At 39.7% G+C, this 17,502-nt stretch overlaps 1 protein-coding gene across 17 annotated transcripts in view; it reads left to right on the top strand.

The window, feature by feature from the left end:
* Positions 1-5,368: 5,368 nt before the first annotated feature.
* Positions 5,369-17,502, top strand: part of LOC101173103 (obscurin-like protein 1) — a 61,573-nt gene continuing 49,439 nt past the window's right edge. For 7 of the 17 annotated variants that reach the window (XM_020713087.2, XM_020713086.2, XM_020713079.2 and 4 more), the window contains exons 1-2: positions 5,370-5,685; positions 15,117-16,233. In XM_020713087.2, the coding sequence (XP_020568746.1) occupies positions 15,219-16,233 (1,015 nt within the window). In that variant the 5' untranslated portion in view covers positions 5,370-5,685; positions 15,117-15,218. Of the gene's footprint in view, positions 5,686-15,116; positions 16,234-17,502 lie in introns of all 17 variants that reach the window. The other 10 variants (XM_020713081.2, XM_020713085.2, XM_020713090.2 and 7 more) reach the window with 6 other exon arrangements.

Genomic DNA, 17,502 nt, shown 5'->3' with positions numbered 1-17,502 from the left:
ATATTAAAGATGAATGTACTCCCAAAACTAATTTATCTGTTTCAAAACATACCTCTGCCACCACCTCTAGACTTATTTTCAAAACTAAAGAAACTTTTCGCCAGGTTCATATGGAACAACAAAAAAGCAAGACTCCGTCTGACGTTAGGGTTAGGGTTAGAAGAAAGAACCCAATTCTTAAACACATGATACAAATATGGTTCAGAGTCTTGAAATTACATGAACCAAACTCAACCATTAACACAATACAGCCCAATCTGGGGGAACAAATTCTTCACCCCAGGTAGAGCGGATGCCACCTTTAAAATATGGGCAGCAAAGGGTCTTTCCGCCATCCTGGACTTATATTCTCCAGATTCTGATATCATGATGTCATTTGAAGAATTAAAAAATAAATATGAGTTGAGCAAAAAACATTTTTATGAATTTCTCCAGGTCAGAAACTTTGTAAGGAAAACACAGAAGACCCTCAATAAACCAGCAAGCTCAATTTTAGAAAAGTTCATGGTGAGAGACAGTACCAAAAAAGGTGCCATTTCTGAGTTTTATGATCTGTTTTTGTCTAATTCAAAAGAAAGTTCACAATACAAAGTAAATGCTTGGAAAGAAGAGCTCCAAAAACAAATTGCAAATGAGGAATGGGAGGGTGCTTGTGCTGCAGCTCAAAAGGTGTCAATTAACTCGAGACTAAAATTAACACAATACAAATGGTTAATGCCTACATATGTAACACCAGCGGATTTAAATATGTACAACAGAAATATACCAGATGTTTGCTCCAAATGTATGGGAATGAAAGGAACATTCTTCCACTGTACTTGGGAATGCAAATGTATACAAACATTTTGCCAAGTGGTGAAAGTCATAATAGAGAAAATTACTTTAAAACCGATCCCACTGGAGCCAAAGTTTTTCTTATTAGGTATATTTCCAAAAATACATCACTACAACAAAGGTGAGAGGGCGTTTATAAATCTCAGCTTGATTCATGCTAAAATGTGTATTGCCAAACGCTGGAAAAACACTCACAGTACAAGCATAAACCAATGGTTCCAACAAATCCTGTCAGGGGTCTCTTTAGAAAGAATTACATATATTTTGAAAGACAAAGTAGAAGAATTTGAAAATATACGGCAACCTTTTATACACTTTGTAAAGAATATGGATCCTCTGGAATAGAATGTTGTTTGTTAATTTTGGATGGTACAACAGACCTGTTTTTTAATTTGTTAATTTTTATTTATTATTATTATTTTCTTCTCCCAATTTTAAGTGTGTTAAGTTTATATTCTTTATTTTGTCAATATCTAAGGAGAGGCACTCTTGTTCTTGGGGTGGGGAGGGGGGTGTTAAAATAAGACTGTGAATAAGAGAAAGCATTACCTAAAAACTGTTGATAAAGTTGTAATTTTTGTTAACGCGAGTGAAATTTATAATTGTAAATCATGTTTCTGAATTTTTTTTATGACTTTGAAAATTCAATAAAAAGAATGTGGCAAAAAGAAATGATTAAATAATTAAAATATACTTTATACTTCATCAAAGTCTTTATGCTTTTTATGTTCATTTGAGCTTGTATTGTGATTTCTCTTGCAGTTATAAACCCTGAAGAAGTCGTGCACCATTACAAAACTCTGCTGAAGGAATTTCGACGAACAAAAAGTCCGACCAAACATGTCGCCATTGTAATATAGACAAAAATACAATAGATTTGACTGCAACAATTGCAGAAATGACATTGGCTGGAAAAGGTGAAGATCTGGGGCCATTTCCTGTTTTCACAGAGGGTGACAAACTCATGAACTATGCAAAAGAGTGTGAATCATTCCTGGAACAACACAAAACTCTGGAAGAAAAGATAAATAATATTGAAAAAAAATCTGTTCTTCGGAATGCTGCTTTTAATTGTTTTGTACTTAAAACAAATTTCATTGTGATGACACTTTGTATGCTGCAGAAGTGTATCATATTAAAGATTGTTGTTTTCACTCCTGTCTTGTTTCTCATATTTACCACATGTTACAAGAAGTAATCAGGCCGGAATATGTTTTTCCAATGCAGTTACTTCACCTTTACCAACAAGTTAGCATTGTCTCATTTGGTAAGGTCAGAAGACCAAGTGTGTATGTACACTGTACAGAAAGGTAATACGTGAACATACCCAGTATTTGGTACTGAAAGTACCATGTAATAGAGTGTAAATAGGGCCGACTTTTTTTACAGTCCAGTTTCATTGTACTTAAGGGGTAGTTTCTGTGGTAAATTCATGGTAAATACCATGAAACATACAGCCAGTGCAGACCTAAAGGTCAAGGGACTTTATTTGTACTTACCTTGTTCTTGCATGTGGTAAGTACCACAAAAGACACCTTTGCATAACATGTAAATACCCAGTAAGTATATTAAAAATACCCAGTATGTACCACATAAGTATGAACCAAATAGTACCACATAAATTCACAGCAAGTACCATGTAAGTACAGAGTAGACACAAAAAATACCATGCAAGTACCTAGTAAGTCCCATAGAAAGTACCATGTAAACACCCTGTAAGTACCCAGTAAATTCCCTAAAATGTACCATGTAAATACCCTGAAAATACCCAGTAGTCACATAAATACCATGTAAATACCACTTAAGTACACTGTAAGTACTGTACTGTATAAGAAAGCATTACCACATTATCAGTGCAACAAAAATGGCAAGCAGTATTGGAGCTATCCAGTCATACAGTTTTGAGCCAGATGCCAGCTCAGGCGAGGAAAACAAAGATGAACATTGATCTATTTGTATGCAAGTGGATGCATCAGAATGGAGTGAAGCAAAATGCATGTGGCCCACCCAATGTAGTTTCCACATCACAAATGACCTTTTTTTGTCTGGTGCTGATTCACAAAGATTTGAACAAAGACTCAGAAATTCAATTTGAAGCTCATATTTTTTTTTTTATAAAAGTCCTCCATCATTGGAAAAATGCCACAAGAACATGTTAAAAACATAAAAACACAATTTTCTCAAAGTGGGTCTTTAAGTTGTGCCTCAGCCTTTGACAAAAACATTTCCCTAAAGGGTCTGATGTATATCAGATTACTTCCAACAGCTGAAATGAGGGATGTGGGAGTGTCGAAAATGGGGCCACTAAACAGCTGAAGGCGAAGCTGCAGCAAGACTGAAGGAGAACAGGAAGTTGGAGTTGTCCTTAACATTCAATTTAGTTAAATGTGCCTCTCCCCCTCAGTATGATCTGTGTTATTATATATTTTATATCTATTTTAATGTTTTGTGATGTATGTACTGGTAGCCTTTTTTTAATCAATAGGTATTTTTAATTATTTTAATTGATCACTCCACTACAAAAACCATCAGGACACATTTCCCATAATGCATTGTTTTGTTGTCAATGGGCAGATTGCAGTCAGTGCAGTACTAAATTTCCAGCTGCATTGGCGTAGGTTGGGGCCTTGCTCCCGCCCCTTTGCCTTTCTGGTTATATTTAGGAGATGATTGACATGTGATGTTGGAGCAAAAACATACGTCACACACCAGGTGATCTGTGCAGCGTTGCGTTCACTTGCATGATCTCAAACACGCTTATGATCTCAGGTATCTGTAACGATTGTTCTGATCTCCAGTGAACAACACCCGTGCTTTTATTAACCACAGTTTGAATTCAACCGGCTGCTCAATAACTTGTGACCAGGGTTTAAATGTGCAATAAGTCATAAGAACGCAAATCCAAAAATGGTTACTGAATTTTGTTTCTCCTTTACTGATTTTTGGTTTAAAAAGTCAACTTAAAAAAAAAAACATTCAACACAGACTCAAAAATCGGAGCACATACTCTCTGACTTCTCCACCTTAAATTTCAATAGGTGCAAGTACAGTCCAGATTTACTGACAATCATCTTCAATCATACTGAGGGTCTCAGCTGTTTGGGAGGAAGAGCTGCCAAGTGTCCAGCAGTAAGAAGTAGACAAGAGAAGCTGTGTTCAGAAGAACCCATTGATAGAGACAGAACTGTAAAATATGAGTCTTCTTTTGGGTTTAATAGTTATAATTCAACAGTGTTAACTGAACTGTGTTAATACGGATGTTTAAATCAGAAAACAGCAGATGGAGAAGTTTAATTAAAAAGAAATGTATTACTGATTTATTTACTTTTTTTAGTTACCTATTTTATTTCTTTTGAATGAGAATAAGTAAATTTTGTACAGGAAACAGTCACTAATAGAGTATAGTTAATATGTTGATATGTGTTCCATAAAAATTTACTGGCTGTCAAACACTCACAAGTTGCGTGTGTTTGTGCGTTAAAGTTGCGGCCCTGCCTCGGCTAGATCCTGCCTTCAGTGGCCCCCAGGTAAATTGAGTTTGAGACCCCTGCTTTAAGCGATGGTATGCCCCGCTTGGCCATCACTGGCTGCAAATGATCACGTGACATTTCTTGGCCAATCAGTGCTGCGAGGACTTAAGAGCACTCAGGAGTGATCCAACATGTGAATATCTTCGTAATACGCAGTGTAATTACTTTCTTCATATTTTTATCCATACTAACTATGTCAAGCAAAAAAAGAAAGTGGTCAGACGAATATGTACAAAATGGATTCTCATGTATCACAGAACGGGATGGGGGTCAGCATCCTATCTGCATGATTTGCAATGCCAAGTTGAGCAACTCTAGCCTCACACCGGGAAAACTAAAGGAACACTTCGAGAAGCTGCATGGAGAAGGGGAATTTCAGGACACAACACTTGCTGCTCTGCACTTGCTCCTTTGCACACAAAGGAGTTGCAAAGCAACACAATACATGTACTTATTTTAAGCTTAACACATGTTCAGGCTGTATCTCTTCTCATTATCATATTATGTATTAGAGCAACAACACAGAATTTTAAATAAACAGAGTTCAGTAAAAAAGTCAACAAAGAAGTAGAAGTAAAGCAAGAATTTTGAATGTTTCTTCAGTTTTGACAACTTTACAAATTGATTTTGTGTATGATATATACTATCAAACAAATCTGTGCTTATAGCTAGAGTTCTGTTTACTCTGTGGTTCTATGTTCGAATTGTTTCAGGTAGAGTACCTTTGTCGAAATAGTCTGAAGTGAAAAACTTCCAAGAGTAGTAAGTTTACATCAAAAAGACATGCTTTTAGTTCAACAAAAATCAGTGATGAATATCAAGGACAAAATGTGCTCTTCTAAGATATTTATTACAAACCCTAAAGCAGGCTAATGGGTCTGCTCTGGACAAGCCTGCAGAACTATCTTTAGCCCCTCTGCTGGCAAGTGAATGGAACTGCCTGACTTATCCTCACTGCTGTCATCAAGACAGCCAGTATTTTTAGAAGACAGCAGCAGCTGCATAAGCATTTAACAGTATTCCATGAACAATGACACTTGGGGTGTCTCAGGTCTGAACGACAGGGAGTTTGTGGGAATCACTCCACTCTAGTTCATTTGGTGTAGAATTTGGACTTTTTTTGGTTTGTTCCACTAAGAAACATCAATGAGGGGGAATAGGAAAAGAGCTCTGGACATTTGAGCATAGCATGTGTCTAAATCCAAAGTCAACTGGGAACACTACTTGGCTTTCAAGAAACGGTTGGCATTGCTCCTTAACTCGGACTTCGATCGCTATTGCGGAATGTATGTTGATGGTTGTTCCTGGCGGCTGAAGCGAGGTAAGGGTACGTAGGGGTTCATCACTCCATAAGGGGCAGAGGTCTTTCCGATTAAACCACACAAGCTAACACAGGGGTTAAACGTATATCTTTAAAGCACCACAGGGAATACCGGAGACATTTTAAGCACATTGTCTCAGCACTGTGAGTGAAACGTGTCAGACAGTGAATTCATTTTTGTGCAACTTGTAAAAATGTACATTTTTCATGATGTTGATCTGTTAAGAAAAACTTCCACTGATATGATTTGAGTCTGACTCACAGCAAGTTCATGTTTTAAGATTTTGATCAGCCTGCTTGATAAGCAGGAATGTGCTTGCCTGGTCCTCCTCTGATTAAAAGGCCACATCATCATTCTTCCACCTCAGTAGTAGTTCAGTAGTGAAGTACCAGTAACCCAGCAAAAACTAAAAACTATACCAATCCCTTATTTATGTTGTATTATCTGGGAATTTTTTTCTAAAAAGAACACAAGGTGCTATTTTCCTGTTTAGTTACATATTTGGCAAAATTAGAAATATCTTTAAGCATTTCTTCAAATATCTTGAATGTTTTCTTACTAAAATACTCTCCTAATTATTTTGGTTGTTGAGAAAAATTTTTTAATACAGAACTTAAATATTTTGCATTTTAGTAGGAAAACTGCAACATATTAAAGTTTTGCTCTTGGGTCCTCAGTTTTTCTAGGATGCACAGCTTGACCTAAAGGTAACTCGCTGGGATGTTCAGTCTGGGTTAGGAATGGCAATGAATGTGTGCAACAGAAAAGGCTTTACACTCCTTTAACAGGATAATAGGCAGCATTACTGGCATCTTTAAATATGTAAATTGTGTTGTTTTTTTTTTTTATGTTTTTGTAGCATTTTTGTGATGATAGAGGACATATATAAAGAAAGATTAACCCTTGTGCTAACCTATGACCCCACCCTTACATTGACGTGTTATGCCTCCCATTACAAAGGTGAACAAAGGTGAAGAGGATTTCATGTAATCCATGGACACCAATGGAGATCACAAATCATTGAAGAAAAAAGGTTCAGCACACTGTCTTGTGGGGTCTAGATGACCCCACTCCCAATGTTAAAATACTTAGGATAGCACAAGGGTTACAGATTAAAATTGCTTTTCGAGATCATTCAGAGTCTCTTCTTGTATAGTTAGCTTCCCTCTCGCTGCATTTAAGCCACTTTCCGTCACTACTTTCATGTCTTTGTGGCCCACATTAGTTTGAGAGGGGAAAAATAAAAACAAGAATCAAACGAAAGGATCTTTTTACAGCTGTCTTGATGAAAATAAGAAATATATCGTAAGAATTAGGAGGCCTAAATGGCTGGCTGGTTGCCACAGCAGATGCGCTATGCTGGGTTCCAGCGCAGCATATGCCATTGCTCCAGCTACACTGGCTGGCAGGTGGCCCAAGCAGGTTTCAAGTCGTTCCAAACTCTGTTATATAACAGATAATAGAAAACCAATAGTGGCGCAGTCTTTTTTTTTTTTTTTCCCAAGCTATGAGCCGCCGTCTGCTTTAAATTTGCGCCCCGCGCGATTGCCAGTACAACTCGTGCCTAAAACCACGACTGCAATCTGGTGCAGAGTTGTTGGTCATGTGACTCATTTAATTCGCTTTTGTTCGCTAGTGTTATTTTTTCTACAGAGATGTGTCAATTTTGATACGCCTCAAAAACCACCTCCTCAAAGCGCAAAAACCTTTTGCGAAAAATTCAATTTTTTTTTAAATGACATGTTCCCATTAAGCAAATTTAGTATCCCAAATCCAATTTGTGCAATTTCACAGCATTGTAAAAATTCACCATACATAATTTTTCTTTTTCATTTTAGTCTTTCTTAGACACTATTAAATCCTCGCCCCAGTAAACCTCTAAAGCCTGAGGAGGTTTCTTTTTACTTACATGTACAAATACTTTTTACATTTTAAGGCACACTTAAAAGCCTTCCTTTTTTTTCAAAAAATGACAGTGCGCCTTCTTAACCGGAGTGTCTTATATAGATTAATTATGGTTGTGTTCACTGATGTCACAGCAATTACAACCTTACAAGGTTGTAAGTTAGCATAGTCACAGTAACGTTTTTCTTTTAGAAGCATTAGTCTGTTTTTTACATGTTAGCAACAAGGTTGGCAGTTACAGATATTGTAAATATGCTATTGCTAATGCTTTTAATATGGCTAACAGTGTTAGAAATAAGGGGGAAAAATGGTTGTACCTGGCAAGTAAACTTAGTTGTCCTCCCCAATTTTTGGTTGTCTTTCAATACCAATATTCAACAGCAATGAAACCTACTCAGATGTCAGTACTTAAATCTTTATTTCTTCTATACATCTAATATCAACTGCCTCTTATGATGAACATTTAAAAAACTCTTTAAATATTAAAAACAAACATTTTACTAAATATTGAAGCATCTGGTTACACAAACTATTGCCAAAAACTTGAATCTAATATAATTATAACTAATATAGATCTATAGATCAGATCTTTTATAAGTAGTATCTTTACACAGATTTAAATGTATTGGTTCTTTTTTTTTCTTTGCTTTTGATAATTGTTGCTTGAAGAACATAAAATAAAAAGACTGATGTAAACATTTAGAATATCATATCAATCTCATGGAAAAAGGTTTTTTTCTGCTCATGTCAGTCTGTTCTGTTATGAGTGAAAGTTGTAGTGTTTTATGAATGTGTTTTAAATCTTTTAGCGTGTTTTTGGAGACATCTAGCGGTCGCGCCAGGTACTGTCGTTCAACACGTTAATTTGAACAATCTTTATTGAAAAGTTCACATGTAGAAACAGAAAGGATTCGCTAGCATGCACGCACTTCGTTTGTCAGTGGAAAGAATTTGCTGCATACGTCTCAATTCAGTGGTTGCCAAAAACTAATCTTTGAAACTTGGAAAATAGTCAAAAAGTACCAAAATGTTGAATAAAAGACCAGGTTGTCACACGGACAACCATCAGGCTCATTTTGGTTGTCCTCCGTGAAATCTGGTTGTCTCGGACAACCGGATAACCGCTTCTTTCAAACGCTGGCTAACGTGTAGCGTGCTACAAACAAGTTCTGGAATTTCTGTGAATGCAGTTAAAGTCTGACTGACTGATGGACTTATCTCTGACATTTTTTTCTTACTTAATGCACCACATTGTTAACTGTAAGTAGGTAAGTAAATCTGTATTTATATGGCACTTTTCACAAGGAGCAACTCAAATTTAAAATCAAAGTCGCAAGCGGCGTTGTATGGCCTGCAGGCGCAACTCGCCCCCGCCACCCGCCTCTACGCACCACCTGCTCTCGCTGCCCACCTCTATGCAGCACCCCCGCCCTCACCGCCTACCTTGGATCAAAGCTAGTCAAAGCTGCATATACTAAAAATGCTAACTATGCTAATGTGGCTAAAAGTGCTAGCATTGCGATCAGCATCATCAAGTCACTCAGAAAAACGCATTGCTTAAGATGCTATTAATGCTAACTATGCTAGTTATGCTAATGTGGCTAAAAGTGCTAGCATTGCACTGAGCATCATCAACTCACACAGAAAGACACATTGCTCCATTGGTAAGAGCTACACGTGATAAGTTGATAAAGAATCCACTTTTTTCAAAATGGCGGCTTTTCTGTTGATTTTATCTGCATAGCAATGATTTACATATTTAATCTAGCCACAGGGGTTGCAAGCCAGTTGCCTCTGTGCCGGTCCCAAGCCCGGATAAATAGAGAGGGTTGCGTCAGGAAGGGCATCCGGCGTAAAAATTGCCAAAATAACCATGCGAATCATCCACAACACTTTAGACATACCGGATCGGTCGAGGCCCGGGTTAACAACGACCGCCACCGATGCTGTTAACCTACAGGGTGTCGGTGGAAATTTGACTACTGTTGGTCGAAGAAAGAGGGGAGGCAGAAGGGCCCGTGGCCAGAGAGAGAAGGGAAAAGGCAGGAACATAGGTTTGAGAATAGGGACTCTTAACGTTGGCACAATGACAGGGAAAGGCAGAGAGCTGGCAGACATGATGGAGAGAAGGAAGGTAGATGTACTGTGTGTGCAGGAGACAAGGTGGAAGGGCAGCAAGGCACGTAGTATTGGAGGAGGATACAAACTGTTCTATCATGGTGTTGATAGGAAGAGAAACGGGGTAGGAGTGATTCTGAAGGGGGAGTTTGTAAACAGTGTTCTAGAGGTGAAAAGAGTCTCAGACAGGATGATGAGCTTAAAGTTAGAAATCGAAGGGGTGATGGTGAATGTAGTCAGTGGGTATGCGCCACAGGTTGGCTGTGAGTTAGAAGTGAAGGAGAGATTCTGGAGTGAGTTGGATGAGGTCATACAGAGTTTCCCCAGAGGAGAGAGAGTTGTTATTGGAGCAGACTTTAATGGGCATGTTGGTGAGGGCAATAGAGGTGATGAGGAGGTGATGGGCAGGTTTGGTGTGAAGGAAAGGAATCTGGAGGGACAGATGGTGGTGGACTTTGCGAAGAGGATGGAAATGGCTGTAGTCAACACTTACTTCCAGAAGAGAGAGGAACATAGAGTGACATACAGAAGTGGAGGTAGGAGTACCCAGGTGGACTACATCCTATGTAGACGAGGTCATTTGAGAGAGGTTATTGACTGCAAAGTGGTGGTAGGAGAGAGTGTAGCCAGACAGCACCGCATGGTGGTGTGTAAGATGACTCTGGAGGTCAGGAAGAAGAAGAGAGGGAAAACAGAAAAGAAGACCAAGTGGTGGAAGCTACAGAATGAAGAAACTTGTGAGGAATTTAGGCAGAAGTTGAGACAGGGTCTGGGTGGTCAGGATGAGCTTCCAGATGACTGGGAAACTACAGCAGAAATTATCAGGGAAACAGGTAGGAAGGTGCTAGGTGTGTCATCTGGAAAGAGGAAAGACGGTAAAGAGACTTGGTGGTGGAATGAGGAAGTACAGGAATGCGTCCAGAGGAAGAGGTTGGCTAAAAAGAAGTGGGATGTAGAAAGGACTGAGGAAGGTAGACAGGAGTACAAGGAAGCGCAGCGTAGAGTGAAGAGAGAGGTGGCAAAGGCCAAACAGAAGGCTTACGATGAGCTATATGACAGGTTAGACACAAAGGAAGGAGAGAAGGACTTGTACAGGCTAGCCAGACAGAGAGACAGAGATGGGAAGGACGTGCAACAGATAAGGGTGATTAAGGACAGAGATGGAAAGGTGCTAACAACCCAGGAGAGTGTACAGAAAAGATGGAAGGAGTATTTTGAGGAGCTGATGAACGTGGAAAATGACAGGGAAAGAAGGGAGGAAGATGTGGTTGTTGTGGAGCAGGAAGTAGCAGAGATTGGAAAGGATGAGGTTAGGAAGGCTCTGAAAAGGATGAAGAGCGGAAAGGCCGTTGGTCCTGATGACGTTCCTGTGGAGGTATGGAAGTGCTTAGGAGAGGCAGCAGTGGAATTTCTAACAAGGTTGTTCAATAGGATTTTAGAGAGTGAGAAGATGCCTGAGGAATGGAGGAGAAGCGTTCTGGTTCCGATCTTTAAGAACAAGGGTGACACGCAGAACTGCAGCAACTATAGAGGAATAAAGTCGATGAGCCACACAATGAAGCTGTGGGAAAGAGTAGTGGAAGCCAGGCTTAGGAAGAAGGTGGAGATCTGTGAGCAGCAGTATGGTTTCATGCCCCGTAAGAGCACCACAGATGCCATTTTTGCTTTGAGAATGTTGATGGAAAAGTACAGAGAAGGTCAGAAGGAGCTGCATTGTGTGTTCGTAGATTTAGAGAAGGCGTATGACAGGGTGCCGAGGGAGGAGCTGTGGTACTGTATGAGGTCGTCTGGAGTGGCAGAGAAGTATGTCAGAGTAGTTCAGGACATGTATGAGAGAAGTATGACGGTGGTGAGATGTGCTGTTGGTCAGACAGAGGAGTTCAAGGTGGAGGTGGGACTACACCAAGGATCAGCTTTGAGTCCTTTTTTGTTTGCTATGCTGATGGACAGGCTGACAGATGAGGTAAGACAGGAATCTCCCTGGACAATGATGTTTGCGGATGACATTGTAATTTGCAGTGAGAGTAGAGAGCAGGTGGAGGAACAGCTAGAGAGGTGGAGGTTTGCTCTGGAAAGAAGAGGCATGAAGATCAGTCGTAGTAAGACAGAATACATGTGTCTGAACGAGAGGGATCAAGGTAGAAGCGTTAGGTTACAGGGGGCTGAGGTGAAGAAGGTGCAGGAGTTTAAGTACTTGGGGTCAACAGTTCAGTGTGATGGGGAGTGTGGAAAAGAGGTGAAGAGGCGAGTGCAGGCAGGTTGGAGCGGTTGGAGGAAAGTGTCAGGAGTGTTGTGTGACAGAAGAGTGCCAGCAAGACTCAAAGGAAAGGTGTACAAGACAGTGGTGAGACCAGCTCTGCTCTATGGGTTAGAGACGGTAGCAGTGAGACAGAGACAAGAGGCTGAGATGGAGGTAGCGGAGATGAAGATGTTGAGGTTCTCCTTAGGAGTGACCATGTTAGACAGGATAAGGAACGAGTACATCAGAGGGACGGCTCATGTTGCCTGTGTTAGCGACAAAGTCAGAGAAGCCAGACTGAGATGGTTTGGACATGTTCAGAGGAGGGATAGTGGATATATTGGTAGAAGGATGTTGGAGATGGAGCTGCCTGGCAGGAGGGCAAGAGGACGGCCAAAGAGGAGATACATGGATGTCTTAACAGAGGACATGAAGTTGGCTAATGTTAGGGTAGAAGATGTCCATGATAGAGTGAGGTGGAAAAGGATGATTCGCTGTGGCGACCCCTGATGGGAAAAGCCGAAAGAGAAAGAAGAAGAAGAATGATTTACATATTTGTCGCCTCGGAATGATGAACAGATCAACGTCAGTTTCAGATGAACTGGAAAAGTAAAGTTTTGGTTGTCCTTAGCAACAGAGGTTTAATGATAACCACGCCCACATTTCTTATAAGTCCATATCCAGTGTTTTTTTATTATGTTCAGTTCCAACTATGGATGCAAGCATTCAATTTTCACAGTTTCTCATTGAAAGACATGGGAGTTATAACAGCGCGCCACATTTGCTAGCGCGCCACGCAAACGCCATTCAAAATCTACAACTTCTAATTCCAACAATTTTTCCACAGTAGCTTGGCATTGATGCCAAAGAAGTTTCAAGGTGATTGATAAAAATCCCAATGACAAGTATTCGTTTGAATCCGTAAATAAAGGTGGCTGCCTTTTTCCAAAGTCAAATCTTAACGACATTTCAGAGGCGGTTGTAGATTTAGGCTAGCAACATGTGTGTGAAATTTCATGAAAATCGCTTGAAAAAAAAGTTCATTTTTCCATGCTGTGTAAAAACGCGAAAATGGCGAACTCGTGGTTTTTTGCACATAGGTCATGTCGCCATCTTGTAATGATTTCAAAACTTTATTTGGATATCCCCGAATAGGTTATATCGGTTTCGTTAGCCGAAAATATTCAGATTTTTTTTTTTTCAGTCAAACATTTTTTTGCAACGTTTTTTTTCTCACCACGCCTACATTCCTTTATCGATGTTGTCGTATGTTACATCGTTTTGTTCAGCCCGGGCCAGGGGATCGCACTTTTCATTTTCACGACATTCCGATAAAAACTGTGCGAGCTAGCTAAGATCGCAGCGGTTGTGAATTCGCCATGGACACGTCGTTGTAATTCCAACATTTTGTCCACATGACCTTGATATGGATGCCTGAGAAAAATCCCTAGGAAGAGTTGGTTACCGGTCGATAAACATGCTTTTTTTTCCCAAGGCCAAAGGTCAATGACACTTCTGTGGTGTTTGTAGACTGGAGCTGCCAGCCCGTGTGTGCAATTTCGTGAACATCGCTCAAACAAAAGTGTTGTTTTTCCATATTGTGGAAAAACAAAAAAATCACCAATTCTCAGAGTGTGGCCGTCCCATAACGATTTCAACACTTTCTTGGGATATCCCCAACACGTGTGTTTTTTTTTTTTTTTAACTGTATTTTGGAAAAAAACATGTTCGGCCCCTTACGCAATTTTTGGCCCATTAGGTTTTTTCATGGAATCGCTCGCCGTGATGTCATCGTCTTTGGGGGGGTGACGTTGACTTTGTGGAAAATTTATTTTCAATTTTTCCTGGGTGTGTGCACATTTTGGTGACTTTTCGAGTAGGCGGCAGGGGTCAAATTTTCGCTGAAAATCTCTCCAAATGTGAAAACAATATGGTCCTTGCAGTTAGTGACTGCTGCTGCGGGCCATAGCAAGACAAAACCAAAACAACTAATATAAGAAGCAAATAGGTAAACATAATAAAACAAAAAAATCTGATACACTCTATCAACATGTATCAGATAGCATTTGGCTGCTATTTAAACAACCATGAGGTAGATATCGATGTTACATTCTGTTACTAGATATTTACTAAAATGGGGCTTGATAAAATACTGCAAGATTTGATATTTTTCTGTTTGTCCTGTGAAGTTTATTTGTATAATTTTATGACCCCAAAATGGCCAACTATAACAGATTTAGAAACAATGCTTTTATGCTTGGTTACCAAAATTTTAAAAGTTCAGATCTTCCTGGTCATGTCGCAAGCAAACATGTGGTCTCCTCTACCTGAATGTTGACCAGACAGTTACCTCATGAACATGCTTTCAAGAGTGAGTTGAAACCAGAGAATACCCACAATCTCATTAGAGGGCTTACTACCTTCCCACATGAAGAGCCCATCAGAAAAGCAGGATCTGGGAGCCCTTTTGTTTTGAGCTAAACACATGTAATCACTAATCCATTCACTAGCCTTGGATAGTGATACACAAATCAAAAATCTTTTAAGTCCTATTTAGCGAAAACAACCAAACACTGCAATCCCAATAAATGTTGAACAAGACACTTACTTTGAAGACAAAAAAGTTCTTCTTTGGAGACTTCCACATCATTTTTGGCTGATATATTTTGTGAAAATTCTGGTTTCTCAGCCATCTTTGTGATACATGACACACATTCTTTCACAGATCTTTTTTTAGGGTTTACTATACTAAGCCCTTTCCCACTGAAATACAGCACCAGCTGTACTGGCTAGGTGTTGTTGCTCCTGTTGCAACAGCACAGGGCTACTTCTTCCAACTCACCGTGCCATGCTTTCCTCTCATGCAGATAGAGCTAAGTAATTCAATTAGGCCTAATATTCATACCATCTGCTTGTGCTGAAACACATGCACTGAAAGGGGGCAAAGGGTGAACATTGACATGACAGAAGTCATATTTTAGTTTCCAAATGACGGGGTTAACTCCGATAGAAAACAGTTAAGCCGGGTCGGAACAAAAATGAATGGAATGTGGAAATATTTTCAAAATCTATACTAATTCTGCATTTTTAAATTAATATGATGTTTTTTCCATTCCTAATCTTTTTGTTTTATGCCAAAGGAAGTTATTACTTTCTTTTTATCCCCAGAACCTTGTGGTCGGAGAGTGGTCTGTCTTGCCCTACTGAAAAAAAAAAACATTTACTAACCTCCAAGACGACTTTTGGTGAAGAGGATCTGTGCAAGCAGAGATGGATGTGTTTGGCGGTGCTCCACGTTTTCTAGCTTATCCAAGACCTGTCATCGTGCAAAGTGGAACTGATGCAGTCCTGAAGTGTCAAATTGGTGGTGATCCAAGGCCTGCTGTCATCTGGGAGCGAAACAATGAAAAGATTGACCCACAAGGACGATACAGGGTCTTTGAGGACGGCAATGTATACAACCTTATAATTTCCGCCGTAACTATCGAAGATAGTGGCCAGTACATTTGTAAAGCAAAGAACTGTATTGGGGAGACATACGCTGCAGCCACATTAAAAGTCGAAGGTGAGGCACAGGAGATGGAGCTACGAGAGGAGAACAAGCCACGGTTCCTTATCAAGCCACTATCCACTCGTGTCGGCCGTGGGGAAGATGCCGTATTCTCTTGTAAGCTTTGGGGAAACCCAAAACCAGAGATTGTCTGGGAAAAGGATGGAAGAAAACTCAATGATATATTTGAGACCACGCATTTCAATGTGGGTTGCCAGGATGGTGGATGGTTCCAGCTCAAAATTTTTAAGACCCGTGCTCCAGATGGTGGTGTATATACCTGCAAAGCAAGGAATGAATTTGGGGAAGCACTAGCAGGAGCTGTGTTGCTTGTTGATGCAGGTCCTGGACATGAAGAGGAAGGGAACCGTAATGGTTATACAAATGGCCACTGGAAAGTCCACCAAGGGAAAACAAGGAGTGGTAAACAAGTCCTAAACAGACTAAAAGACGAAACAATAACCAAGTCAACAAAGGTGAAGATGTTTGCTGTGACTGAAGGCAAACATGCCAAATTCCGTTGCTTTGTGACTGGCAAACCCAAACCAGAAATAATCTGGAGAAAAGATGGCAGGCTCATACTGTCTGGAAGGCGTTACTTGTTATATGAGGACAGAGAAGGATACTTTACCCTTAAAGTACTGTACTGTAAGCAAAAGGATAACGGAGTCTATGTGTGTGCTGCATCAAACACTGCTGGGCAAACCCTTAGTGCTGTACACCTCTCTGTCAAGGGTAAGTGAAAAGTATCATTTTTATTTGTCTAAGACTGTTATGAACAAGAAATGTGAAGTTAAGAGAGCTGACCTTTTGTGATGAGTAAATGCAGCACAGCTCAAGCCTGCAATCCCTTTTTATGTGAGTAAGTGACTGAGTAGGTAATGGTGTGTTGTTGGATCTGGTTTCTGTTCATGTGAAGCATGGATGATGTCAGTAAGTCTAAGATAGGAACTGAGATCATTTCTTGTAGGAGATCCAAAGACACAAGGGATAATGAAATGTGTGAACGCAAGCATTTTATTGCAATTCAAAAAATCAAGAGTTGCTAAAATAACTACAGAATTACTCTTTTTACAGTTTGACACTTTGCTTTAGGTATATCTTTTTAGCTCGACTTAGTTTAAAGTATTTGCATCCTCAGCTGGTCTGAGTAAGTGATATCAGTAATCAGTTTAACTTGGGTCTACAATCTAATCAAATGGTTTGAAGATGTAGTGTAATGTCTGCATAGTTCCTCCTTGCAATGGGATTTAAGGTGTGTCTATGTGATAGAAGAATTTTAGTAGAGGTTCATGTTTCTCACATGACTCAGAGGAGTCCAAACCCGCAGGACGAAAAAACTGTTGTAACCTCCAGAGATAGACGGTGTGTTAATGCACAAACAATTTGAATGAAGAAATTTAATTTGTGTGTCAGTGGTAAGCTCTATGGGTAACTGGCCTTTCCTTAGAACATTTGCAAGTTAAGGAAGTGGTGAGCTTTGCATACATACCATCAAGTTCAGTACACAATTAGTTGTTTACAGCTGTCTGGTACTGTCTGATGGTATCACTTACAGACCGTTTATTTTTTATCCAACACCCCAATGTGTTAATAACCATCCAATTCCTCAACTCAAAATGTCTTGTGTGTCATGATTTTCCTCATCTTATTTATATAACTTACATTTCATGTAAGCATGTTTCAATTTAGCATCATACAGTACAAGGAAATATTTGTACAGTGAGTTTACAAAGCTCAACTTACTTAAACTATTAAGCTATACATCGGGCATGTACGTCACTTTCAAGATTACACAGAATGGGTTCTTGAACGCGCTTTCAGCGTATGGTGTTAATGCAAGTCTGTCGCTATCTGATAGATACTAGTCCATGTAAGCTCAGTTTGAAGAACCTTGGTGCAAAATGACGAAGTGGTACAAATCCTGTGAGTCTTGCTCTAGGTTTCTGCTTTCACAGCTCTATTCCGATATATGAAAAACTTGATTTCATATAATTCCGGCCG

This window comes from Oryzias latipes, chromosome 21, assembly GCF_002234675.1.
Source record: "Oryzias latipes chromosome 21, ASM223467v1".
Classification (NCBI taxonomy): domain Eukaryota; kingdom Metazoa; phylum Chordata; class Actinopteri; order Beloniformes; family Adrianichthyidae; genus Oryzias; species Oryzias latipes.
This window is presented reverse-complemented; position numbering and strand designations above follow the sequence as displayed.